We start from the raw sequence: 26,286 nt of genomic DNA, 5'->3' as shown, positions 1-26,286 counted from the left end.
CACACACACACACACACACACATCCCCATCCCAAAGTACCACTACAAGAACTCTGGATGGTGTCTAGATTTCCATTTTTTTTTTTTTTTTTTTTGGGGGGGGGTGGCGGGGTGGCTACCAGGGATTGAATTCAGGGACACTTAATCATATCCCCAGCCCTATTTTATATTTTATTTAGAGACAGGGTCTCACTGAGTTGCTTAGCGCCTCACCATTGCTGAGGCTGGCTTTGAACTCCTGATCCTCCTGCCTCAGCCTCCGAGTCTCTGGGATTACAGGTGTGCACCATGGTGCCTGGCTGCAAGCCCTGGTTTGGACGGCAGGTGCCCTTGCTTACTCTGCCCCTGCTTACTCACTGTAGATGCCACGCACTTGCCTCGGCTGGCGTTGAGTCTTGGGAGTCCACTGGAAGCCCCTGCTCATGGGGGCATCGAAGTGCTCTGTGTGGTGCACGGGGCGGGGGCAGGTGGTGGCAAGGACAACAGACAGGCAGGTTCTGCTCACCTGTGCACCACAGTTCCACGGATTGTGTTGACATAAACAAGTTCACAGGAAAAGTCATTAATTTTGTGATGGTGACAGGCCACACCTGAGGGAGGGCCTGTGCACCTATCCAGGGCGAGGGCCTGGGTCGCCAGCCCTAGAACACTTCCCTAGTCCTTAGCTTCATGGAGAGTCCAACTAGTGGAGGAAAAGGACAATCACATACACACAGCTACAGCTGAAAGGCCACAAGAAGCAGTGGAGGGTGCTCTGGAAGCATGGCTAGGATCTGAGCGGGTCTGTGAGTGCTGGACACAAGAAAGAGACATTCAGGGCTAAGCAGGAACCATGAGGCTCTTTGAGTGGTGAGTGCAAAGTCCCTGAGGCAGGAAGGAAGGGAAAATGACAATGGGCATCTGGCTGCAAGCAGGAGCAGCCCGGGAAGGGTGGGGGGTGGCAGGGGAGAATGTGCAGACACGTGAGCAGGGGTCAGTGTCCAGGTGTGGTCCTAGTGCAGTGGCATAGTTCCAAAGGTCTCAGTGGGTGGTGGTCGCCTGTGTGACGGGATTCTTGTGCTCAGGTAAATGTATATGTGCTCTCCGTTTGTAGTTGGAATATTCACGAGAAAACAAAAACGCAGAGCCTCCTTTTCTGTTGTCTGGCAGGTTATGGAGGAATTCTACAATATATTTGGTCCAGAACTGAAGGCTGTGACAGGAGATCCCAAGCGCATCAACGATGTCCTGTGCAGAGTGGACAGCCTGGTCACCCCCATGGAAAACCTCACCTTCGACCCCTTCAGCAACAAGTCCGCCCAGTACTGGAAATTTGTGATGGACGACTTCAAGATCGAAGTCCTGGCAAGTCACACACCTGTCTATGTGACCTGGGAAGCAGTCACCATGCTGTCCCCATGTTAAATTTGTTGGGTTGTTTAGTGACACTTAGTTTTTTTTTTTTTTTTTTCTTTAGATATTTTTAGTTGTAGGTGGACACGATACCTTTATGTTGTTTATTTTTATGTGGTGCCGGGGATCAAACCCAGGGCCCCAACCCCTCTTTGCTTTTTTTTTTTTTAATATTTATTTTTCAGTTGTAGGTGGACACAATACCTTTATTTTTTTTTAAAGGGAGAGAGAGAGAGAATTTTTTTTAATATTTATTTTTTAGTTTTCGGCGGACACAACATCTTTGTTTGTATGTGGTGCTGAGGATCGAACCCGGGCCGCACGCATGCCAGGCGAGCGCACTACCACTTGAGCCACATCCCCAGCCCTTTGCTTTGTTTTTAAACCACAAAAAATAATACCTGCTTATTAGTAAAACCCAGAAACAATACAGAGTAAGGTGTGAGGCGACGTGGACGTTCCTCAGCTGTCCCCGCACCACTCCCCAGGCAGACCAAGTTCACATGCAGCTGGACGTGATCAGGGCTTGCTCCATACAGCACAGACCCCCCTGCCTGGGAATCGAGGTGGGACAGGTGTCACCGCCCCCCACACGGGGACTCTCCTCAGGGTCCTCAGGTTCCTGGATCTCATGTCTCCCCTTGTTGACTCCTTTGTTTTGCTGGAGCCCATTTCTGAGTAGCTTCTTCAGACAGGTCTCACGGGACATATATATTTTTGAGTCTGGTATGAGTGAACTCCGAGGTGAGAGGTACGGAATTCAAAGTGGAAAATCACTTCGGAAATTTGAAGACGTCTGTCACTAATTTCTCGCTTCCGGCATCATTTTGCTTGAAATTTTTTAGAACTAACCTCCACTCTTATCGAAGGGGGTGCGGATGGGGGGTGCCTGGCTGTGCAGAGGCAGAGAGAGCTGCATTTGCCCCGGGCCTTCACCCCAACCCCCAGCCTGGTGCCTCCAAATGCTCAGCCTCCTAGAGGTTTCTTTTTCTTTCTGGAGCAAACCAGTGCTCACCTGCTCCCCTGTGGATACATGAGGTTATAATTCTTGGCCTTCCTAAAGTTCCTGTACGGCAAAAAATCCGCCAATTCTCTCCCATTCTTGTCCCCTCCCATGGTTTTTTGTTTGTTTATTTTTTTGTTTTGTTTTGTATTGGGGATTTTGGTACCAGGGGTGTTTAACCACTGAGCCACGCCCCCAGCCCTTTTTATATTTTATTTAAAGACAGGGTCTCTCTGAGTTGCTTAGAGCCTCACTAAGTTGCTGAGGCTGGCTTTGAACTCACGATCCTCCTGCCTCAGCCTCCCAAGCAACTGGAATTTTAGGTGTGTACCATCACACCTGGCACTTTCCCATGTGTTTTAAAAATATGATTTAATTCTTGTAAATCTTCTCTCCCCCTTTGTTTTGAACTGGCTGGTGAGAGAGAGCAGAAAATCCCTGCAACCAGCTGCTGTTTCTAGCTGTGCCAGTTCCCACGGAAGTGCAGTAGAAATCTGTCCCCTGTCATGGATTTTTATTTTTTTATTTTTTTTTATTGGTTGTTCAAAACATTACAAAGCTCTTGACATATCATATTTCATACATTAGATTCAAGTGGATTATGAAATCCCATTTTTACCCCAAATACAGATTGCAGAATCACATCGGTTACACATCCACATTTTTACATAATGCCATATTAAACTGTTGTATTCTGCTACCTTTCCTATCCTCTACTATCCCCCCTCCCCCCATCTTCTCTCTCTACCCCATCTACTGTAATTCATTTCTCTCCTTGTTTTTTTTCCCATTCCTCTCATAACCTCTTATATGTAATTTTGTATAACAATGAGGGTCTCCTTCCATTTCCATGCAATTTCCCTTTTCTCTACCTTTCCCTCCCACCTCATGTCTCTGTTTAATGTTAATCTTTTCCTCCCGTCATGGATTTTTTTTTTCCCTCATTTCTTGCCACTTTGTTTTTGCAGAATAGTTACAGGGACATGAGGGCTGCTTTATGATTTTTTTTTAATTCCAGGTTATTGAGAAAGAAGCAAAAAATTTCATTGATGAATCTTTTAAGACACTTCGATCCGCCGAAGCGGCCTTTGACATGCTCTTAAAATTTAAGCATATTCGTTCGCGGGAGGCTGTGAATCGGCAGATGATGATGAAATTTAATGACATTCTCGCCCAATATTGTAAAGAGGTAACTGGAAAATCCATAGCTCTTGTGGCAATAAAAATCCACGTGGCCAAATGGACTGAATCACCCTTTCCTATGTAAATGCCAGGGAACCGCAGAGTTTTCCCCAGGAGCATGTCACATGATGGGGGTGACCCCAACAGCTCGGTTTTGTTTACTCGGTGAAGAAATTAAATAAGCATTTATCAAGTACAATATTGTCTCCCTCACATTAGGGCAGGCCTGAGGAGTCAGAAATAATCGTAATGATGATAGTGGTGGTGGCTAACCTCGTCCAGGGACTGTCCACATACTGACGGTTAATTCAGAAAAAGTCATCTAGTGCTCAGTGTTCCAAGTGATGACATTAGCACAGAGATGGATGAGTGAAACGCAGAAACTGCCATTAAAGAAATCAGTTTCTAGCCGGGCGGGGTGGTGCATGCCTATAATCCCGGTGGCCTGGGAGGCTGAGGCACTAGGATTGTGAGTTCAAAGCCAGCCTCAGCAATGGCGAGGCCCTAAGCAATTCATTGAGACCCTGTCTCTAAATAAATGCAAAATAGTCCTGGGGATGTGGCTCAGTGGTTGAGTGCCTCTGAATTCAACCCCTGGTACCCACCCCCACAAAAAAGAACAACAACAAAAAGAAATCAGTTTCTAGTGGGAGAAACACACATGCGCACACAAGTGAATAATCACAAGATAAGCTGAGAACACGGGAAATGGTTAGGCCAACGGGGGTCGTGGAAGGAAAGGCCCAAGCGGACCCCTCGGGTGTTAGTCCTGCTGCTGCTCTGGCAGATCTTCCTGCCGTGACCTCAGCACAAGTTTATGCTCTTGTAGAACCGGAGGGCAGAATCTGTCACCATTGCCCTGGGTTGCATCCAGGGGTCAGCGGGGCTGCATTCCCTCCTGGAGCCTTCAGGGAGGGTCCACCGCTTTGTTCTGCCCCGGTTCTGACAGTTCCTGCCCCTTCCACTCTGGGCTCTCCCTGGTCCCTCCTGCCTGTTTTCAGGGGCTTTGTGAGTGTGATGCCTGTCTAGGAGAGCTCCCATGCTAAAGTCCGCAGACCTGCAGCCTCAAGTCTGTCTGCAACTCTGCTGGCCTGTGTCACACCCTTAGGTTCTGGGGTTGGAGGTGGACCACCCCTAATGATTCAAATGCAATGCTCAGGAACACAGCGGTGCTGGGGTCGAGCCCAGGCCTCGCGCTTGCCTGGCAAGTCCCCTGCCGCAGTGCTACGCCCCATGCCCAGAAGTGCTGCTGCTTTATTATCATTTCGACTTGACTCTGGTTATGTCTAGAAGAGATTTCCAGATGTCTGATAATCCAGCGTGTGCAGCGAGCAGGGCCTGCGTCCCTAAGGCCACTTGGAGCAGTGCAGGTGCCGAGCCAAGGGAAGGATGACCAGGAGCACGAGGGAAAGCCGTGGGGCGCACACATGGTGAAAGCTCTGTGTCCTGGGACACCCCTCCAGCTTCTCGGCTCACGTGGTGACATCCAGCACCAACAGTACGTTCCGTTGCTTTTCAGATCGACATCGTGAATAAGATCTTTGTCAAGAACCTCGAAAACCCTCCTCTGTACAAGAACCACCCTCCGGTGGCGGGCTCCGTCTACTGGGAGCGGTCTCTGTTCTTCCGCATCAAGCATACCATCCTCAGGTTCCAGGAAGTGGAGGAGATCCTGGACAGCGAGCGGGGCCAGGAGGTGGGTGGCTTTTCCGAAGCCATTGCCATCTGCCCACTGCTCCCTCCTAGCGGCAGGTCTCCCGGGTACAGGGGGATCATTGCCTGGGTGGCCACCACCGGCATCGGGCCATGTGAGAAACGCGTTGATCTCAAACTCACATCTGCAGATGAGGGGGTCTTTCCTGTGGTCCTGAGTTTAGGGCTTATATTTAAAACGGCCTTATGTGTCCTTTCTCTATGGCATCTTTAAACACAGGTCGTTCCAGGGTCCTGAGGGTTTCTATTGACCTATGACCGCTGCCTTTTGGGACGGGTCCTCCCAGCGAGCCATGGCTTTTTGTTCATTACAGAGCAGAGGTCGGCCACCTTTTTCTTAAAGATCCAAGCAGTAAATATTTGGGGTATTTGAAGCTCACACGATTTGTGTTGTAACCAGTCAGTCTGATACTGTTGTGAGAGTATTCTCAGATGAGGAGTAGACAGGCCCACAAGCTGTTTCAGTAAAGCTTTACTTATGGGACGGGGCATGGTGGTGCACATCTATGATCCTAGCAACTTGGGAGGCTGAGGCAGGAGGATTGCACGTTTGAGGCCAGCCTGGGCAACTTGGTGAGACCCTGTCTCAAAATCAAATAAAAATCCCTAGGGATGTAGCTCAGGGGTAGGAGCACCCCTGGGTTCCATCCTCAATATCGAAAAAAAAAAAAAAGAAAACCCCCAAACCCACTGCACTTTATGGACGCTGCTGTGTGAATTTCAGATAATTCCTGTATCACAGAGCATGGCTTTTCTTCTTATCATTTAAAAACATAAGGAACAATTCTTAGTGCATGGGCCATACCACATGCTGCTGGGGGTGCAGTTTAATGATCTATGCTAGAGCAAGCCTGGATTTCAAGTCACACCTACTCGAACCAAGGTGTTATAAGTAATGAACAGAGGTAGGCAGAGAGAGAGATGAGAAAATGTTATTTCCGAGGACAAAATTGCTTGAATTCTTCAATAGGTCAAACAAAAATATCTGGAGGTGGGTCGGACGATGAAGGACTACGAGGACCACAAGTACGAGCAGTGGAAGGAGACCACGGAGCAGGTCCTGCCCAACCTCATGAAGAAGAGCCTGCTCACTAAGGTGTGCGGTGGACTCCTGCCCGGGCTGGGCCGGGATGGGGCGCATTACACCTTTTCCCGAAGTGTGATTTGCTGACCCCCATGAGGTGGGTGGAAAGGAGAAGGGAGACGGATAGGGAATGAATGGGCTGGTCGGCAGTCCTGGTGATTCTGGTCATGAGGTTTAACCTTGGTCTCCGCATGGAAAATGGGACAAGATGACAGAGACATGCAAAGTGTCACTTGAACCATGCATGGAACAGCTGACAGTGGACCGTTTTTTAAACTTCAGAAAAATGCCTTCTCATGCCATTCATCCTTATCTTAACCGCTGGGCCTGGTGTGTCGAGTGCTCAGTGGAAAAAAATGCAGCCGTTAGGAGGAACCCGGCAGCTGGAGGTTGTTGGTTCCTGATTCCACCAAATTGTCAAGTTCTACCGACATGAAGGAAGAGGGCTGGGTGGGACCCCCCGGGTGGGACCCCCCCCCGGGTGGGACCCCCCCAGGAGCTTGGATTGCTTACGTCCTATCCAAAGGGGCAGCTGCAGCCAGCCCACTGCCAGCCTATCCCTGCCGATGTGATTGGATTTCCCTAGCTTTCAAAGGAAGCCAGAATTCTGGATTTTTATGGGATTTCCTAATTTTTAAATGTTGGTGATGAAATTAGATTCTTTTAAAAACTCTGTTCACCAAAGAAAATGCTCACTTCATCTAGTTCCAGGGAGAAGGGGCCCACATTGATCTTTTTTTTCAAATTCACGTTTAACTTGGAGTGTGCTGACTCCTACTACTCCTCGGACCACCCGTCTTTCCCAGGCTGATGAGACTTCTCTTCCACAGACATCTGCCAACAATGAGGAGGTGTCGACTCTGGAAAAGGGGGCTATTTTTGTAATCAATTTTTCTCCAGCTCTCAAGGAGATTATTCATGAAACCAAGTACTTGGAACAGCTGGGATTCTCTGTCCCTGAACTCGCAAGAAACATTGCTCTCCAAGAGGACAAATTTCTTAGGTAAACAGATCTTCTCTTAAACCATCAGTAAACTCTTTGGTCTCAGCCCCTTATACTCTTAAAAATTACTTAGGACCCTCTCCCTTCAAAGCCTTCATTAAAAAAAAAATATTTATTTTCTAAGTGTAGATGGACGCAACACAATGCCTTTATTTTATGTGGTGCTGAGAATCAAACCCAGGTCCTGCCCATGATAGGCGAGCATTCTACCGCTGAGCCACAATCCCAGCCCAAAGCCTTAATTTTTTAAAAAATATTTTTTAGTCCTAGGTGGACATGATACCTTTATTTTATTTTTATGTGGTGCTGAGGATCGAACCCCAGCCCCTCAGAGCTTTCATTTGGGTCTTATAACTATCAACATTGACCACGGTGTGTGTTAGTTTTTTCTTGCTGTGACCAAAATACATGACAAGAACAATTTAGAGGAGAGAAATTTTCTTTGGGGCTCCTGGTTTCAGAGGCTCAGCCCCTGGTCTCTGGCTCCATTGCTCTGGGCCTGAGTGAGGCAGAATATCATGGTGGGAGGGTGTGGTGGAGGAGAGCTGCCCAACTCCAGGCAGCCAGGAAGCAGAGCGAGAGCTTAGGAGCCAGGGACAGGATATAGTCCCCAAGGACACCTCCAGTGACCTACTTCCTCCTGTGATGCCCTGCCTGCCTACAGTTACCACCCAGTAGTCCACTCAGTGATGGGGTTCCAGCTCTGATAAACTCATCATTTCGCCTCTGAACATTCCTGCATTGCCTCACACATGAGCTTGCAGGGGTGGATGGCATTCTTAGATCCAGACCATAGCAACCACACTCAAAACTAGGAAGTGTTTAGGGGTAAAATTGGGAGTTCATAACCAACTTGAATCTAATGTATGAAATATGATATGTCAAGAGCTTTGTAATGTTTTGAACAACCAATAAAAAAATTACAAAGCTCTTGATATATCATATTTCATACATTAGATTCAAGTGGGTTATGAACTCCCATTTTTTATTTATAAATTATCTAATCTCTGGTATTTTGTTTTAGTAGCACAAGTGGAAGAAGACAGTGATAGTCCCTAGACTTTGGGTGGTTAATAGTATTGAGTGTGGGACTACATTAACCTGTAGGTGTTTATTACAAAGTAATTGAGTGAACTTGTATGGCCTCATCTTGGAGAAAAATTGCTTAAATTTGAATCATGAAGTATCATTCTCTGAACAGGAGGGATCTCTTGCTCCTCCCTCCATTTTGGTCACTGTATTGAAAAATAAACAAATACGCAAAAGTATTTTGACCAAATACAGGCACCCTTCTGGCTACTCAACAGAAATGTAAGCTCATAGCCTGTGGGGTAAAGCAAGCAGAATGAATTCAGGAGCCAGCTTCACTGGTGACCTGGAAAAGACAGAAGGAAGTGATTTTTTTCTTGAAGCTTGTTAACTCTAATGACTGAACCATGAGCAATGTTAAACTATCAGCTAAGTTGGAACAAAAATAAAACATATATATATGTAGGGCCTGAGCTTCTGAGATGATCTATGTGCAGAAGGAGACACAGCTATTGTGAAAAGTATCTCTTATCTAAGATCACACTACAGCTTACAAAGTCTTCTGTGTCCCATGAAAAAGCGTTTTTCCACATCTTTGTTTCATCAAGAACTTGAATTCATCTATTCCTCCCATGCTCTCCCTCCCAACCCCACTATGAGTCAACCTCCCTATATCAGAGAAAACATTGGGGATTTGTTTTTTGGGAATTGGCTGAATTCTAGATAGGGAAGAGGGGTGGGAGGGAAAAGGAGGGGGCAGGGGAGTAACAAGGATGGTGGAATGTGATGGACATCGTTATACGAAGTACATGTATGAAGACTTGAATTGGGTGTCAACATATTTATATACAAACAGAAATACAAAAAGTGTGGTATTTATGTGTATTAAGAATTGTAATACAAAAAAAAAAAACTAGGAAGTGTTTAAAGTATGAGTTTACTCACCAGTCTAAAAAGAACAAGAATAAACTATTACATGTTAATGCAAATAACAACCAATATTAAAACAAAATTAGTCAGAATAGTGGAATCGTTGGAAGTTTCTGTGAATCTTTCCCCCACCCCCTGCCCCAGTGCTAGGATGTACCCAGGGCCTTGTCCTTGCTAGGCCAGAGCTCCGATGCTGAGCTACAGCCCTTCCCCTCTGCAGGCCTCTTGATTAAACGTGCTGGTTCCTGATCTTTGGTGGTTTGTAGTTGGGCTATTAAGCTTCTCCCGGGCGTCACTGTTTCTGTCCTGGAACACGCAGGTACACAGATGGGATGCAGCGCATGCTGGACCACTACCACATGCTCATTGGAACCCTGAATGAGGCGGAGACTCTCCTCCTTGATGATCACTCACAGGAACTGGTCCGCGTGTTCAGATCTGGCTACAAGAGGCTGAACTGGAACTCGCTAGGTAACAGGGCCCTGCTGTTGACTGCCCTTTTGACTTTGGGACGCCAAAAATAATTCTTTTAGATTGTTTGAGTTGAATTGCAATTTTTTTCACGTTCATAGTTGTAGTTAAATAGCTTTAAAAAGTTTTTAAGTTGTTGATGGGCCTTTATTTTATTCATTTATTCAATGCTGAGAATTGAGCCCCAGTGCCTTACACTTGCTAGGCAAGTGCTCTATCACTGAGCCCCAGCCCCAGCCCGAGTTAAATAGCTTTTGAGGGTTAATAAAAAAAAATTCTTTGTGGAACTTGGAATGAATCCCCAGGCTTTCTCTGGGAACAAAATTTAAAAAGTGTGCTACTTTGACACTCCACTGACCTCTCACCTCTGAACATAAAGTGACCTTTACTTTTTAAAATTAAAAATGGAACTGGGAGAGAATACTTGGCTCTCTTGCATTGTAAGAATTAAATATAGGGAGGTCCCACGGATCCTTTACCTGGTGCCCCCCAAGAGGTAGCTTCTTGCAGAATCAAAATATCACACCCAAGACGTGGACTTGGACACGTTGGAGATCCTGGACATTTCCACGCCCAGTGGCTGGAGTGGAACCTGCGTCCTTCTGTCCCCGCCCTCTCCTTACACCCTGCTGACCAGCGATCCCTGCTGCTGACCAGTTATCCCTTCCACACAGCTGTCATTTGGTTTTTTTCAAGAGTGTGATAAAAATGCAACAATACAGTAGTGCTCTTGTCAGTAACTTGGTGACAGTGAGGTGGCCCGTGCTCTTGTGGACTCACGTTTGCTTGTTTATGGGATGTTTTGAGCCTTTTCTGGGTGGTTTTCCAGGGTGAATGCTCGGCGTTGATGGCTGAGTCCTGCGCAGCTGGGTGGTTGGCTTGGTTTTCCTAACGCCGCTCTTTGTTCTCCCAGGGGGCTCTATGCTTGCAGCACCAGTGCAGGAGGGGCCCCTTCCCTCATGCTCCCACCCTGGCCACTGGGCCCCTGGGTCACAGGGTCTCCTGTGGTTGGAGTTTGCATTTCTGCAATGGCTGTGGGGTTGAGCAGCTGGCCACATGCCTGTCTGCTGTCTCGTGTCTTTTATGAAGTGTCTTCTTGTGTCTCTTGGTCTCTGCTTGTCCTCCTGTTCATTACACTGTTCTGAGTGCAAGCCGGGCGCCCAGCTCGCCGCAGCACGTGCTGTTGAGCCCCGAGAGCCGAGTGCACATTCCCGCTGCTGCTCCTGCTCCCGGCTGCACGTGTGGTTCACATGTATTTCCCCCCACTCTGGCCTGTCTTTTCATCCTCTCAGTGGGGTCTTTTGTTGAGCCAAAGTTTAAAATTTTGATGAAGTCCAAGATGTTGTTTTTGGTAAAATGTCGACTCGCCTTAGATCTTAAAATTTTTCTCTCATTTTTTCCCCCTAAAGTTGTTACAGTTTCATGCGTAACCAGTTTCATGGGTAACTGAGCAGTCTGCAACCATTTTTGAGGTTTTTTTTTTGTTGTTGTTGTTGTTATGAAGCATGGGACTGATCCTAAGTACTTGCCTCAGATTTTACTGCTCACTGTCCTGCTGAACTTCGTGAGCTCAGGCTGGGGTGTTGCGGGCAGGCAGCAGGCAGTGGAGGGCCCAGGAAGGGGGCAGTGAGAAGATACCAGGCCCCATGGGGCTTTCTCTCCACGGCTCTCAAACATGAGTATGCTAAGAGCAAAAGAAACGTGGTGGTGATATACATATAAATGTTAAATGTATTCATATATAAATAGAAGTGAAATTAATTTATGTCTAAATATAAAATAAACAGAGTAAAGCCATTTCTGATGATCTCAGTTGATTCTGGGCACAGGCCTTCTCCCGGTCCCTCAGGGGTCTGAGTGGCTCTCTGCCCCTCCCAGGCCCGAGCAGCTGGCACAAGCACTTTCTTGTGACGGGTGTCATGTTAATGTCTTTGGTAGGAGGGATGTAAACGGCAGGGCTGGAAGCCACACATCTTTCTTTTTTTCTCCAAAGGTATTGCTGACTATATAAGTCGGTGCAAACAGGCCATTGGGAAGTTCGAGTCTCTTGTCCACCAGATTCACAAGAATTCTGACGACATTTCCTCCAGGCTCACGTTCATAGAGTCCGTAAACCTCTTTAAATATCCAGCGCCTAAAAGTGAGGAGGAGCTCCCAGGTGGGACTGGCTTCTTGGTTTTTCCAGCCATAGGAGGGATGGGCAGTCCTGTTGGCCAGGGTTTTGTATGTAACATGCATGTCTGTTCTGCCACTGGGATAAAAAAGCATGCCTAGAGGTCCCACACACTTACCTGGAAGGATCCCAGTCATATCCCACTGTATAGACAAATAGTTCTGCAGAATCTCAGGTCTGGAAATCAGTAGTGCTCTTGTCAGTAACTTGGTGACAGTGAGGTGGCCCGTGCTCTTTGTGGACTCACGTTTGCTTGTTTATGGGTTGTTTTGAGTGGTCCTGGACTAGTTAACAAGGAATTCAAGAAAAGGAAGGTCACCTGAGGACACCCAAAGCCACCTGCTGTCCCGGGCACACCTGTGCACACATGACTCGCATTCGGGGGTCTTCGCTGATCTTTGGCTCGGGGTGTATCTTGACTTGGGTGTTGACTCAATTACTACTTTGGGGTCAAGGTTGGAGGCTGTGTGAGCTGGACACACAGCTTGGGATTTGGACGTCCTTCCCTGTGTCACGGATGGCTGTGACGGGGTCTTCCTCTGCAGGAGTGAAGGAATTCTTTGAGTACATTGAGCGAGAGAGGGCCAGAGACATCGATCACATGGTCCGGTGGTACCTGGCCATCGGGCCACTGCTGACCAAGGTCGAGGGCCTGGTCATCCACACAAACACCGGCAGGGCCCCTAAGCTGTCCGCCTACTACAAGTACTGGGAGAACAGGATCTACGAGGTGCTGGTGAGGCTCATCCTGAAGTAAGTCCTGTCTCCGTGTGTGTGTTGCAAACAGCACTCCCGGGTTAAATGTCTGTTTGTCTGACTGTTGAAGGGCCTGGCAGGGGCAGGATGGGCTTTAGTTGGACCGGGAGGCTGCCTTCTGGCCAAAAGGGCCCCGAGGAAGGAGGGCGACCTTCGTTTGGGCTCATGTTCTTGTTAGGTCCCTTGACATTCACAATGTGCGGGATTATCCATCTGTCTGCCCTGACTCTCCGAGGTCCGAGTGTGGCACAGCTGGCAGCAGAGGGTCTCCAAGAGAAACCGATCGGAAAGACCCCTGGCCCACTCCCCTTCCTGCTGGCCTAGTAACTGGCCTCTGGAACTGTCGTCAGGGGTGTGGGTTGCCTCCTGCACCTGCCGCTGCCCCTGGCAGCCGCTCTCCCTTCTCTTCCTCATGCCCTGCAGGTTGGCTACGGCCAGCCAGTGCTGAGTGCCTGGACATCATCGCAGTAGCGGCCCTCACACTGCCCTGGTGTGCATGCTGGCCACCTAGGGCTACTCTAGAAACTGGCCTATGACCTTCAGCAGTGCCTGTCACAGCCACATGGCAGGATGTTGTTCCCTTCACACAGTGTTCTTTGGGAAGAACCCTAGTTTGCTATTTGACCTTTGCTTCCTGAAAAGGTGTTTTTCTTTTTTTCTCTTTCATTTTTGTTTTGTTTTTAAATGGCATGGTCGTGATGAATTGTTGACTGCATCACTTTCCTTTTCCTCCTTGGCTGGTGGGAAGCTTAGGACCACATTTGTAGCCTAATGTAGCTAGTGTACAGGTATTTATGATTTGCATTCTTAGTCTCATTGTTTTTTTAAAAATTTTTTTGTAGTTGGACACAATACCTTTACTTTATGTTATTTATTTTTCCATGGTGCTGAGGATCGAACCCAGTGCCTCACGCGTGCTAGGCAAGTGCTCTACTACTGTGCTATAACCCCAGCCCCTTAATCTCATTCTTGACTCTGGTTATATTTACTTTTAAAGTTCACAGACAGTAGTGCTTACCTGTACTTTTCTCTGTGCCATGCTCTTTATAGTTCTCATCCCCATTTTATAGAAGAGGACACAAAGTATTGGAAGGTTAAGGGACTCATCTGGGGCCATGCAGTGAGGGAGAGAGAGGGCAGGGATTTGAACCTGGACAGTATAGTGCCACACCACAAGAGTCTCTGATTAACATCTTCTTCCTTTTTTGGTCTACTCCACTGATTTTAGGGTCTCCTCCTGTAGTTAAGTGTCTCTGTGAGCTGCTAAATCCACTTTGAGATAACACATTAATAAATACAATAAAGACCTTTGGCCTTGTGTTCTGGACCCCATTTGACAAACAAGTTGATTCTTTAAGTAAATCTGTTTTTTATATATTTCATTTATGTTTTATTGTTGCTTTTTAGACTCCTAAAATAGCCCCGTATATAGAGCTGCCTTCTGCAGTGTTTGCATTTCTACTATGCTATTTTCCATCCATACATCCATCCATTCATCCATCCATCTATCCATCCTTTCATTCATCTCTGCATCCACCTATTTATCCATCCATCTATCCATCAATTTATCATGTCTATCCATTCTTCCATCCTTTTGTTTATCCATACATACATATATACATTTATCTATCTATCCATGTATCCATCCTTTCATTTATCTATTTATCCATCCATCTATCATCTATCCATCCACCCATCCATTCATACATGCATGCATACATACATACATACATATATTTATCTATCCATCTATCCACCCATCCACTCATCTATCCATCCATCTACCCATCTATCCATCCATCCACCCATCCACCCATCATCCATCCATCCATCCATCCATCCATCCATCCATCCATCTATCCATCCATCAATCCATGCACTCATCCACCCATCTATCCATGCACCCATCCATTCATCCATCTATTTATCCATCCACCCATCCACCCATTTATCCATCCACCCATCTATCCATCCCTCCACCCATCCATATATCCATCTATCTATCCATCCATCCATCCACATATCCACCCATCTATCTATCCATTCACCCATCTATCCATCCATTCATCTATCCATTCATCCACTCATCTATCCACCTATCCATCCATCCATTCACCCATTCACCATCTATCCATCCATCCTCCCATCTATCCACCCATCCATCCATCCATTCACCCATTCACCATCCATCCATCCATCCACCCATCTATTCATCATTGGTCTACCATTCACTCATTCATTTGTTGAAGGCTTCTTAGAGCCTGATGTGTGCCAGGCTCTGGACTGTGTCTTGGTCACAGATGAGGCCCTGTCCTCGGGGAGCTTCTCCATCCCCTCAGGGGAGCAAGGCAAGACCCAGGGAACGTGTGTGAGGTGCTTTCTGAGGAAGACACATAGCCGAATAACTTATGTCTGAGGGCTGCTGTACTGTGGTGGTCCAGAATGGCCATGGGAAGCCACATGTCAGCCCAGGCCTGAGGTCAGGGAGCAGGCTGGAAGGAGAGGAGCTGTCTGTGTAGACACCCAGAGACCAGCTGAAGGGTCAAGAGGGAGGGCAAAGCTGAGAGTCCGGTGGGGCTGGATCAGTCACAATCTAGAAACCCTAACCAGGGGCTTTGGGGTTCTGAAAGTAGCGGGGGTTCTGGAGTGTTTTAATCTGGGGAGAGACAGAGAGAGAAGGTGTTTTTAAAAATCTCTGCAGCTACCATGAGGTTACTGGGTTGTGTGGGGGGAAGAGGGGAAGCAGATTTGAAGGCTGAAGAAGTGTCCCATCCTAGCATGTCCCTGGTTGTGTGACCCCAGAAAGGACAACACAGGATGGCAGATGGGGTGAGGGAGGGAGTGTTCCTTTTACCTGTACCTGAGCCGGGCAGTGTTTAGAGGTCATCACTGTCATTTCCCATCAAGAGGTAGCCGACTTTCCAACATTAGAAATGCACAATTCACATAAATTCAGGATAAAAGGGACGCACAGGGTCACAGGCCCCAGTCTGTGTGTTCCTGCTGGGCGGTGGTGCTTCTGTTGGCTCAGTTGTCGGGCGTTTCACCCAATGGTCCCTGAGTTTTCTCCCCTCGCCCTCTTAGGAATCTGCAGTCTTTTAATTCTCTAGTCCTGGGGAACGTCCCTCTGTTCCAAGCGGAGACCATTCTGACGGCTCCTGAGATCATCCTTCACCCCAGTATAAACGAGATCGACAAGCTGTGTGTCAACTGCGTCCGAAACTGCGTGGAGATCACCAAGGTAAGGGCCGGAGGCCGTGTTGCCCTGCAGGAGGCTCCGCTGTGGAAGGCAGGTCCCCTGGGAGGCGGAGGACGCGGGCTCTGCCTCTCCCCCGTCTCTTCCCAGCTCCTCCTTTGCAGGCCCTGGATGAACTCTATCCCATCTGCCCTGTAAGACGCACACCATTTCCTCTCATCCCTGGTGGAGACGCCTCCCAGCGGCTTTTGATTTCACTTAGAACACACTCCTCATGCCTCCGTGAGGTGGCCCTTGCTATTGGCACCTGCCGCCCTTCTGGTCTCAGGTCCTGTCTGGGTTGTCCTCCACCTTGTCCAACAGTGGCGCCGCTGAGCTGACTCCCTCCCTCCTGCCTGACCCCACGCGGCTCCTTCGTGCCTCTGCCTTGCTGCCCTTTGCTCTTCTTCCTCCCACTTGACACCCCCTTGCCTCCCTCTTTCTCAGCTAATTAATCTATAGACCACCGGCCTGGAGAAGGCCCGGCGAACACGGCCCAAGGGTCTCCTTCACCTTGGATCCCCTACACTAAGAAGAGCATCTGGGTCGAAGTTGGCTCTTGGTGAAGGCCTGTTGAATGAGCGACTGTTGTGAACAGCCCAGGGGCTGTGTTTCCAGCAGCTGGAGGAGGGGCTGTCTCTGTGGGCTGGGGGCCGGGGCTGACTCTTCACCTGGTTTGCTCAGCCGGGCAGGGGTGTTTCAGGCGTTTTTTTTTTTTTTTCTTCTTCTAATGTTTCCTTTATTTTTAAATTTAGTTTTATTTATTCTAATTTGTTATATATGACTGCAGAATGCATTTCAATTCACAGTACACATATAGAGCACAATTTTTCACGTCTCTGGTTGTACACAAGTAGAGTCACACCATTCATGTCTTCATGCATGTACTTGGGGTAATGATGTCCATCTCATTCCACCATCTTTTCTACCTGCTCCCTTCCCCTCCCTACCCTTTGCCCTGTCTGAAGTTCCTCCATTCCTCTCATGCTTCCCCCACCATCCCCATTATGGATCTGTATCCTCATATCAGAGAAGACATTCAGCATTTGTTTTTTTGGGGATTGACTTACCTCATTTAGCATTATATTCTCTAGCTCCATCCATTTACTTGCAAATGCCGTGATTTTATTCTCTTTTAATGCTGAGTAATATTCCATTGTGTATATGTACCACATTTTCTTTATCCATTCATCCACTGAAGGGCATCTAGGTTGGCTTCACAGTTTAGCTATTGTGAATTGAGCTGCTGTAAACATTGATGTGGCTGTGTCCCTGTAGTGTGCTGTTTTTAAGTCCTTTGGGTATAGACCAAGGTGTGGGATAGCTGGGTCAAATGGTGGTTCCATTCCTAGTTTTTCAAGGAATCTCCATACTGCTTTCCAGATTAGCTGCGCCAATTTGCAGTCCCACCAGCAATGTATGAATGTGCCTTTTCCCCCCATCCTTACCAACACTTAATGTTGTTTGTATTCTTAATAGCTGCCATTCTGACTACAGTGAGATGAGATGAGATCTTAGAGTAGTTTTGATTTGCATTTCTCTAATTGCTAGAGATGTCAAACATTTTTTTAATGTATTTATTGATTAATTGTATATCATCTTCTGAGAAGTGTCTGTCTGTTCAGTTCCTTGGCCTGTTTATTGATTGGGTTATTATTTTTTTTTTTGGTGTTAAGATTTTTGAGTTCTTTATATATCCTGGAGATTAATGCTCTCTCTGATGTGCGTGTGGTAAAAATTTGCTCCCATCAGGTGGTTTTTTTGTTTGTTTATTTTTTAAGTAACTATTATTTAAATTCTTTTTGGATATGCATTACAGTTAGGTGTATTTTGAACTATTATTATACATATGTACTTCCCATTCTTGTGGTCATACATGATGTGGAGTTACACTGGCTGTGTATTCATATGTGAACATAGGAATGTTATGTCCAGTTCATTCTACTGTCTTTCCTATTCCCATCCCCCTCCCTTTCCTTCATCCCCCTTTGTCTAATCCAGTGAATTTCTCTTCCCCCACACTTATTGTAGGTTAGCATCCACTCATCAGAGAGAACATTCAACTTTTGGTTTTTGGGGATTGACTTATTTCACTTAGCATGGTAGTCTCCACTTCCATCCATTTACTGGAAAATGCCATAACGTACTTGGGGTGATGATGTCCATCTCATTCCACCGTCTTTCCTACACCCTCCCTTACCTTCCCTCATTTTTCTGTATGGCTGAGTAATATTCTATTGTGTACATATACCACATTTTCTTTATTCATTTATCTATTGAAATGGCACCTAGGTTGGTTCCATAGCTTGGCTATTGTGAATTGAGCTGCTATAAACATTGATGTGGCTGCATCACTGTAGTATGTTGATTTTAAGTCCTTTGGGCATATGCAGAGGAGTGGGATAACTGGGTCAAATGTTGATTCCATTCCAGGTTTTCTGAAAAATCTTTATACTACTTTCCAGAGTGGCTGCACTACTTTGCAGTCCCACCAGCAATGTATGAGTGTACCTTTTCCCCCCACATCCTCACCAATATTTGTTGTTACTTTTATTCTTGATAACTGCCATTCTGACTGGAGTGACATGGAATCTCAATGCAGTTTTAATTTGCATTTCTCTAATTGCTGGAGATGTTGAACTTTTTTTTATATATTAACAGACTTGATCATATTTCTCCCATAAAGTGTGTTTTAGGCATTTTTAAGAATGAAGATAACTCTACATACAATAAATGGATCATTTCATTTTACTGTGCTTGGAAATGAATGAATAAATTGCACATATTTTATAATCTGACCCCACGCGGGTCAGATTAGAAAGACTCTGTTGAGTAAATTCTTCTAGTTTTTTGGTGTTACATCACTGAGCCTTTAGGGGAAGAGACCCATTTCCAAGGTGTAAGTAAATCCCAGTGATGTTCTCTCAAACATTACAGCTCTTAATCACTGTGTTTCCTGCCAGCTCACCTTTTCTCCTCACTAGCCCCATGTGTTACCTGGAATTCAACCTGAAGGGCTGTTGGGAGGATCCGGGGATCACACTCAGGAAGCATGGCCTGACTTTGGCATGCAGGAGCACATCAGCTGCTGCCACTGGAGCTGGTGTTGCTGCTAGTCATGATGGCAGTAGAAGTGGTGGCTGCCGGGATCCTATTTTGCTGATGAGATGACTGTGTTAGGTGAAAAGCACTCCTTGCTTGTTGTTATGAATCACACTTGATTAAAAGAAAAGGGAAATCTTACCTACTTACAGTCCCAGTGGTGGGGGGCAGGGGGCTCTCTGAATTTGAGGCCAGCCTGGGCAACACATAGAAAGACCTTCCTTGTCTTGAAATAGAGGAACAAAACAACAGCAGGGAGATGTTGCATCTGCAGATCTGTTCTGGGATGCTGGGCGGTCCATTTGTGTGACTGATTTGTGTTTCTTCATCTGTAAATATGGAAGCAAAGGTTGTCTTGTTTATCTATACTCCACTTAGTTTTTATCGCCTACAAGCCACAGTTAGCTTTTATTGCCTACGAGCCACTCCAGCCCTTAGAGGTGAAAAATGTTAACTATGTATGTAGCTCGAGGTTCCTGGGCTGGGTTCTGCTGAGTGCACCTTGGGGCCTTGGTTGTGCTCACTCATAGACTCTTGGCTTTGTCTGTCAGTTGGGGGCCACTCACAGCTGTGATGACTGGTGGGCTATGGACTGGGCATCTTGGTTCTCCTGTATCTGGCTTGGCTCAACTTGGCCTGCTGCTGGTCCCAAGGTTTGCAGAGCAGAAAAGCATGGGCTGCAGGGCTTGAGTCCCTGCCTGGGTCTTGTATAAGGCCCCCTTCTGCCCCTTGCTGCTGGTCAAGTGGAGTTGCAAGGGCTGACTCATGCTGGGGAAGCAGACTTTTTTGATGGTGGGATTTTTGCAATCTGGAAAACTTATTAATAATAAAGTGATTTTCCATTAGCAGCAAGACTTCTTGCTGAATACCAACATGTCCATGGGAGAAAGAGCAGATACTAAAATCCTGTCTTTCCCCTGGTTCTGATCTTGCCAGCATTTTGTGCGATGGATGAATGGCAGCTGCATACAATGCCCACCCCAGAAGGGGGAGGAAGAAGAAATTGTTATAATAAGCTTCCACAATGACATCTGCGTGAACCCTCAGATAATTGAGCAAGCTGTCATGATCCCCCAAAATGTCCACAAGCTACTGGTCAATCTCATGAAGTACCTGCAGAGGTGGAAGCGCTATCGACCCCTCTGGAAACTGGACAAAGCTATTGTGATGGAGAAATTTGCTGCCAAGAGACCTCCTTGTGTGGCCTACGATGAAAAGCTGCAGTTCTATTCCAAGATCGCTGGTGATGTGATGCGCCACCCGCTGGTCAAGGATGAGCACTGCATCAGACTGCAGCTGGGGCCACTGGCCAGTACTGTACAGGAAAATGCCAAGTCCTGGGTGCTGTCACTGGGGAGGCTCCTCAATGAATCGGCTAAGGAGGAGCTGGAAAGTCTCCAAGAAGAGATTGAGGTGCCCTCCCCGCTGCTGCCTCCCTCTGAAACCCCACTTGGTGGAGGTGGGTCTTGTCCTAGCACTGCTCTGCTCTTCCAGTTGTTCACTGTCCTTGGAACTTTCTTTCTCTCATAGTCCCTGTCCAAAAATCTTAAGAAGAGTCCCAGCACCCTTGAAGAGCTCAAGTTCGTTCTTGCAACAATTGCAGAAATTAAAAGTAAATCTTTGGTCATGGAACTAAGATACAAGGACGTCCAGGAGCGCTACCGGACCCTGGCCATGTATAAAATCTTTGTAAGTCAACCGCTATTTTCTTACATATTTTGCATTTTGGGGTTGGCTCCTGGGACCCTTTTCGGAAATCCTTCTCAGGTATACTGCCATTGGTTTGCGTCAAGTAGGCGACTTTAAGTAATACATCGCCAATGCAAGGCAACCTGTAGATATTTAGAACAACTTAAACTTAGAGGTTATTTATTTTCTTTTTGGTACCAGGGATTGAATCCAGAGATGCTTAACCACTAAGTCACGTCCCTATTCTTGTTATATTTTATTTAAGACAGGGTCTCACTGAGTTGCTTAGGGCCCCACTAAGTTGCTGAGGTTGGCTTTGAACTCATGATCCTGCCTCAGCCTCCTAAGCTGCTGTAATTACAGGTATGTGCCACTGCGCCCGGCTAGAGGTTGTATCTTGGCCTTGCACAGCTTATGTGGTAGTTTTGTATACCAGTCTGTAACTGCACACCATTTCTCCTGTATACTTTCTTTCATTTTCTTTTCTTTCTTTCTTTTTTTTTTTTCTGGGTGTTCACTTTCTTTAATAAAAGGCTCTTGTAAAAATGAGAGGTGAGGGAGATGAAACTGGTACATGATCATTCAATTAGTCTTTGTTAGGGTGGTCCAGTGTGGGTAGCTTTTGAAGCCCATGGATGAGTTCAGGGGGTTCTGGGTTCTTCCTGAAATTTTGCAGGACATTGGTGCTCTGAGCATTCTTCTGGTGAGGGCTGCAGGCTTTCAGCCCATCTGCTGCAGAAGCATCAGGCTGGAGCTCTGACTCCCGGACCTGAGGCCGTGCACGTGCTTGCGCGTCTGTGTCCATGAAGATGCCTGATTACTGATTCTGTTTTGTTTTCCTTCTTGTTCTTTTGCTGGAAGTTTATATTTTTAAAGAATTGTACTGTTTCATCTAAATTTTCAAATTTATTTCATGAACATGTTCATACTGTCTCATTCCCTCTTCAGTGGCAGCAGGCTGTAGTGATGCTTCATGTCCGTTCTGGTATTGGCTGTTTTTATTTTCTTCCAACTTGTCTTGATCATCAGGTACACCAGATGCTTATCAGTTTGAGTTTTTTATTTTTTTTTTATCGACACGTAACACACCTGTGGAGAATTGTAGAAACCACAGGTGTACAACTTGATGAATCTTCACAGTGAGCATCCCTGTAGTCAGAACCGAGATTAAAGAATGCAATGTTGTCAACACCCCACGAGCCCATCCCAGCCTTCCTTTTAGGCAGTACTCCCTGGCAAAGGAAGCTTCTACCAGATCTTTAACACTAGAGATCATATTTGCCTGTTTTTGAAGTTTATATAGATTGAATGATAAAGTATATACTCTTTGGTGTGTTTTTTCACTCACTTTTACATTTCTGAGATTTCCCGTCTTTGTTGTGTAATATTCTGCTGCACGACTGTGCCACTAGAGGGTGCTGGGATATTATGAGCATTGCCGATATGACCATGTTTGCATACACTTTTGCTGCTTGTCTGCATGCATGAATTCTGTTGGCTGTGAGCCTGGACAGTTATAGGGAATGTACATATTCAGTTTTACTGTTTTCTGCTAGCTTTCCAAAGGGGTGGTACTGATTTACATTCACACCACAGATATCAGTTGCTCCACACCCTTGCAAACAGTTGATAAGTCGTTTTTAAAACAATGTTTGGTTTCCTTTATCCTCTCTCTGGGTGGAGATCATTCCATCCTCCTCTGGCTTCCAGGGTTCCGCCTGAGAAGCCAATGGTCCACCTGGGTGCTGCATTTGAAGGTCGTCTACTCCAACTCATCTTCTTGTCTGCTTTAAAGATCTTTTTCTGTGTTTGGTTTCCAGAAATTGTAACATGATGTAACTAGGTTCTTTGTTTTTAAAATCCCAATTGGGGTTTGTAGAACCTTTAAACTTTGCAGGTTGATGCCTTTGTCTAGTTTTGGAAAATGCACACCTTTCTCTGGGGGCTTTTCTTCTGTGCTCTTTTCTCCAGGCCACAGGCATTAGGTTGGCTCACCAGGGCCCTCACCACTCCCTTTTCTTCCTGTGGCTCATTCTGAATATTTCGACCTTACCCTTGGGTTCAAGCACTTTCTACTTGGTTGAGACTGGTGACGGTTCATTAGCCCTTCCCTCGAGTTCTCCACTTCAGGCATCATCATGATCAGTTCTAGAATTTCCATTAAAAAAAAAATTCCTCTTCTATGCCCAAATTCTCAACTTTGCCTTCTGTTTCCTTTTCTCTTTTAAGCAAAATCATTTTCAATTTTATGTCTGATCAGGGTCAGTTTATGTGGTCTGTGAGTCTCTTTGTTTCATTTAAGCCCCCTTGTGTGGAAAGAATTGGAGGCTCTAGACAAAGTTGTATTTCATCAGAGGAGATTTGTTTTTACAAGGACAGGATAGCTACGTGCATTGCAACCCGAGATAACCTATTCTAATAAGAGACTAGGTTTCTTTGAAACTGGACTTTATTTTACGAAGGATTAACTCTCTGGGTTACCTCCATCTCTCTATTTATCTTTTTTTTTTTTTTTTTTTTTTCTTTTTTGGTACTAGGGACTAAGCCAAGGGACACTCTACCACAGAGCTACATCCCCAGCCATTTATTTTGGTGTGCTGGGGATTGAATCCAGGGCCTTGGGCATGGGAGGCAAGCACTCTACCAACTGGGCTATATAGGGAGCTCCCAAGTCATTTTTCTTTTTCTTTTATTTTTATTTTGAGACAGGGTCTTGCTGAATTGCCCCAGCTGGCCTCAAACTTCCGATCCTCCTGCCTCAGCCTCCAGAGTAGCTGGGATTACGCACTGCGCCCAGCTATCTATATTTTGAAATGATTTTGTCCTGGTTTCATTTTACTTATAAAAGCATAACTTTAATATACCAACCAGCTTTTTCAGTTGGTTCAAATGACTCAGGCTGCTGTTGGGAGACCCAGAAATCCTGGGAAGTGCTTGGGACACTTCAGTCCCAAATAGCGGGTAATTCACTGTCTGTTTGTTGATCAGCCTCCTGAAGCAGAGCAAGAACAGGTTAACGACATTGAGAGCATGTGGGTCGGTCTCTTCAACGACGCGCTGAACGTGGATCACGCTCTCGGAGGCATAAAGAGAACGTTCACGGAGGTACACTCCACGTCTCACTCCACGTCAAGACACTGGGGGAAATGGGTTTGCACTGCGCTGAGTTAATGTGACCTTGCCTTTCTCAGATCACTCGGGGTGAAATAATGAACTACAAATTACAGATAGAGAACTTTGCAAAGCGCTTTTACAGCGAAGGCCCTGGTTCTGTTGGTGAAGACCTTGACAGAGGTAAGTCACCCTCTTCCTTGGGTGTGCTGAGCTAGCTGGGTCTGTTTTGCTTAGGAAGTTTGTGGTGGGTGGTACTTGTGTCACCATTTAAATATCTAGTTGTCCTTCAGATGCTTTTCTCCTTGATGGCTTTTCATGTGTGAAAAGCTGGGCTAATTCAATGCATTGACTGTCAAGAGCCCACCATGTGAGGCTTTGAAAAGAGAGCTGGGGAGCAGGGCCTGCTCCCGGAGGGGTGCAGAGATTCTTGGTGTAGTACCTGCATGGTAAGCACCAGCCTCTGCCTTTGGGGATGTCACCTCACTTCCTTCCAGGGACCTTGCTGCTCTCCTCCCCTGGCATTCATTGTTTGGCCTGAGACCCTTGACCACGCTGTGCTTGATCCCGCCCTTCAAGTACATTGACCCAAAGGGCAACAAGATGGAGATAGTGTTCTTAGTCTAGGTGGAATTTGATGAATCCCACGAGACCGGCACAGGCCACAGACCACCAGGGATTCAAAGGAGACAGTTCTCCTGGGGTGCTTGGAAAGGCCTCTGGACAGGTAGTGTCTGGGCGGGGGTTAGTGATGTGCAGGGCTGAAGGCCATGGGGATGGGGGACAAGCGTAGGGTCATGACGTTCGCGGGGAGACGAGGAAGTTATGAGGAGGGCAGCAAAGGACCGTGGTGGGGACAGCTCAGACTCGCCTGTGGCCGCCTCGTCCCTTGCCTGCTCCGGGTGCCAGGACCAGAGTCTTCTCAGCGAGGGGCTTGCAGATGGAAGGGCCTTGTGGCTTCAGGGAGGAGGGTGCTGTGATGACAGTCTCATCGTTCTGGGTTCGGCTTCCCCTGTGGCCCGTGTGGATACAGCGACAGTCGATGTGCCTTATCCGGGACTTCTCATTCCGTTTCGTCTGCACGTCGCCCACTCGCTGACCCACGTGTTCATTTCCTAGGTGTAGAACTCCTAGGCGTTTTTGAAAAGGAGCTCGCAAAGCACGAGAAGAACCGCCAGGAGCTGGCCAACGCCGAGAAGCTCTTCGACCTTCCCATCACGATGTACCCGGAGCTACTCAAGGTGCAGAAGGAGATGAACGGCCTTAGGATGATCTATGACCTCTACGAGGGCCTGAAGGTAGGGTCCACCAGGGGCTCGGCCTCGCTGGAGGGAGGGTAGAGTTCACGAGGCCCTGCGGACCTCGGTGCCGGAACGTGCCTGATGTCTTGGGTAGAGCTTGGGGTGAGCCAGGTGCATTTGGGCTGGGATGATGTCACTTTTGTCCTGGCCATCACTGGGCGAGAGGATCGGTCTTGCTGCTTTCCAGAAGGGTGTTTCCGTCACTAAGTCCCCAGTGAACCGCTCTCTGTGCAACCTGAATACGCCTGCCTCTTTCCTGGGCTCTCTGCACCCCGAGGCTGGCTCTCAGTCACCAGGACTGGGTATCTCTGGACCAGGCACAAACAGCTCATGAAGCCATTAATTCTGAATAAAGCTGTTGAAAGAAAAAACAGAGAGGAAGGCAGGAGTTAGGAGCCCAGCACAGACAGGTGTTGCAGAGGAGGCTGAGGAGCAGGGTGCAGGGGTTGTGGGGTCGGGATGATTTTTTTTTTTTGCTTCAGGTGGGAGAAATTATGGCATGAATTTGTAGGAGATAGGAAAAGGCTGGTGGGAGGAGAGGGGCGGGAGGAGGATGGCTTGAGTGGTACTTGGCGTCTGCCCAAGAGGTAGCCTCAAACTGGAGACAGACAGATCCACCTGTGGTCATGTTGGGAAGGCAGAGGTCCTTCTGGAGGGAAGTTCAGTGGCTTCAGTTTCCCCAGTGACATGCGCAGCAAGGTGACCTGCTGAGATGGCAGAGCCCCATACATCCACATCACCCATGAACTCAGTTTCCTGTCGAACGCGTTTCATGACCCCCCAGGCCTCGATGGGGGGCTGCAGATGCACACAGCCCATGGTGGTGGATTTGATATGAGAAAGTGCTTCTTCCATTAAATCTCAGGAAAACAGCACAGAGAGTCTCCTCTTTGTGACAACCAGGGACAACACGTTCTAGTCTATGCCTTGGCCTCAGTCGGGTGGCTCTTGGACAGACACGTGGACTGGGCTCTGTTCTCTCTTTTGTCCTTTTTTTCTGGTGCTGGTGTGCCGGGCTGTGCTCTACCCCCAGGCCACCCCTGACCCATGTCTTCCCGCCTGTCCTCGAGACGGGGAGGCATGTCCCTGGATGGCCCATGTCCTCAGACACAG

At 47.1% G+C, this 26,286-nt stretch overlaps 1 protein-coding gene across 4 annotated transcripts in view; it reads left to right on the top strand.

Annotated features, from left to right (window-relative positions):
• Positions 1 to 26,286, top strand: part of Dnah10 (dynein axonemal heavy chain 10) — a 115,512-nt gene that overhangs the window by 20,151 nt on the left and 69,075 nt on the right. For all 4 annotated transcript variants that reach the window (XM_048785492.1, XM_048785491.1, XM_048785490.1 and 1 more), the window contains exons 11-24: positions 1,149 to 1,343; positions 3,413 to 3,583; positions 5,096 to 5,272; positions 6,260 to 6,385; positions 7,204 to 7,376; positions 9,655 to 9,806; positions 11,800 to 11,964; positions 12,525 to 12,732; positions 15,820 to 15,976; positions 20,009 to 20,485; positions 20,603 to 20,761; positions 23,750 to 23,866; positions 23,953 to 24,055; positions 24,992 to 25,170. In XM_048785492.1, coding sequence (XP_048641449.1) covers positions 1,149 to 1,343; positions 3,413 to 3,583; positions 5,096 to 5,272; positions 6,260 to 6,385; positions 7,204 to 7,376; positions 9,655 to 9,806; positions 11,800 to 11,964; positions 12,525 to 12,732; positions 15,820 to 15,976; positions 20,009 to 20,485; positions 20,603 to 20,761; positions 23,750 to 23,866; positions 23,953 to 24,055; positions 24,992 to 25,170 — 2,559 coding nt within the window. The remainder of the gene's footprint in view (positions 1 to 1,148; positions 1,344 to 3,412; positions 3,584 to 5,095; positions 5,273 to 6,259; positions 6,386 to 7,203; positions 7,377 to 9,654; positions 9,807 to 11,799; positions 11,965 to 12,524; positions 12,733 to 15,819; positions 15,977 to 20,008; positions 20,486 to 20,602; positions 20,762 to 23,749; positions 23,867 to 23,952; positions 24,056 to 24,991; positions 25,171 to 26,286) is intronic.

This window comes from Marmota marmota, unplaced genomic scaffold (assembly GCF_001458135.2).
Source record: "Marmota marmota marmota unplaced genomic scaffold, marMar, whole genome shotgun sequence".
Classification (NCBI taxonomy): Eukaryota; Metazoa; Chordata; class Mammalia; order Rodentia; family Sciuridae; genus Marmota; species Marmota marmota.
This window is presented reverse-complemented; position numbering and strand designations above follow the sequence as displayed.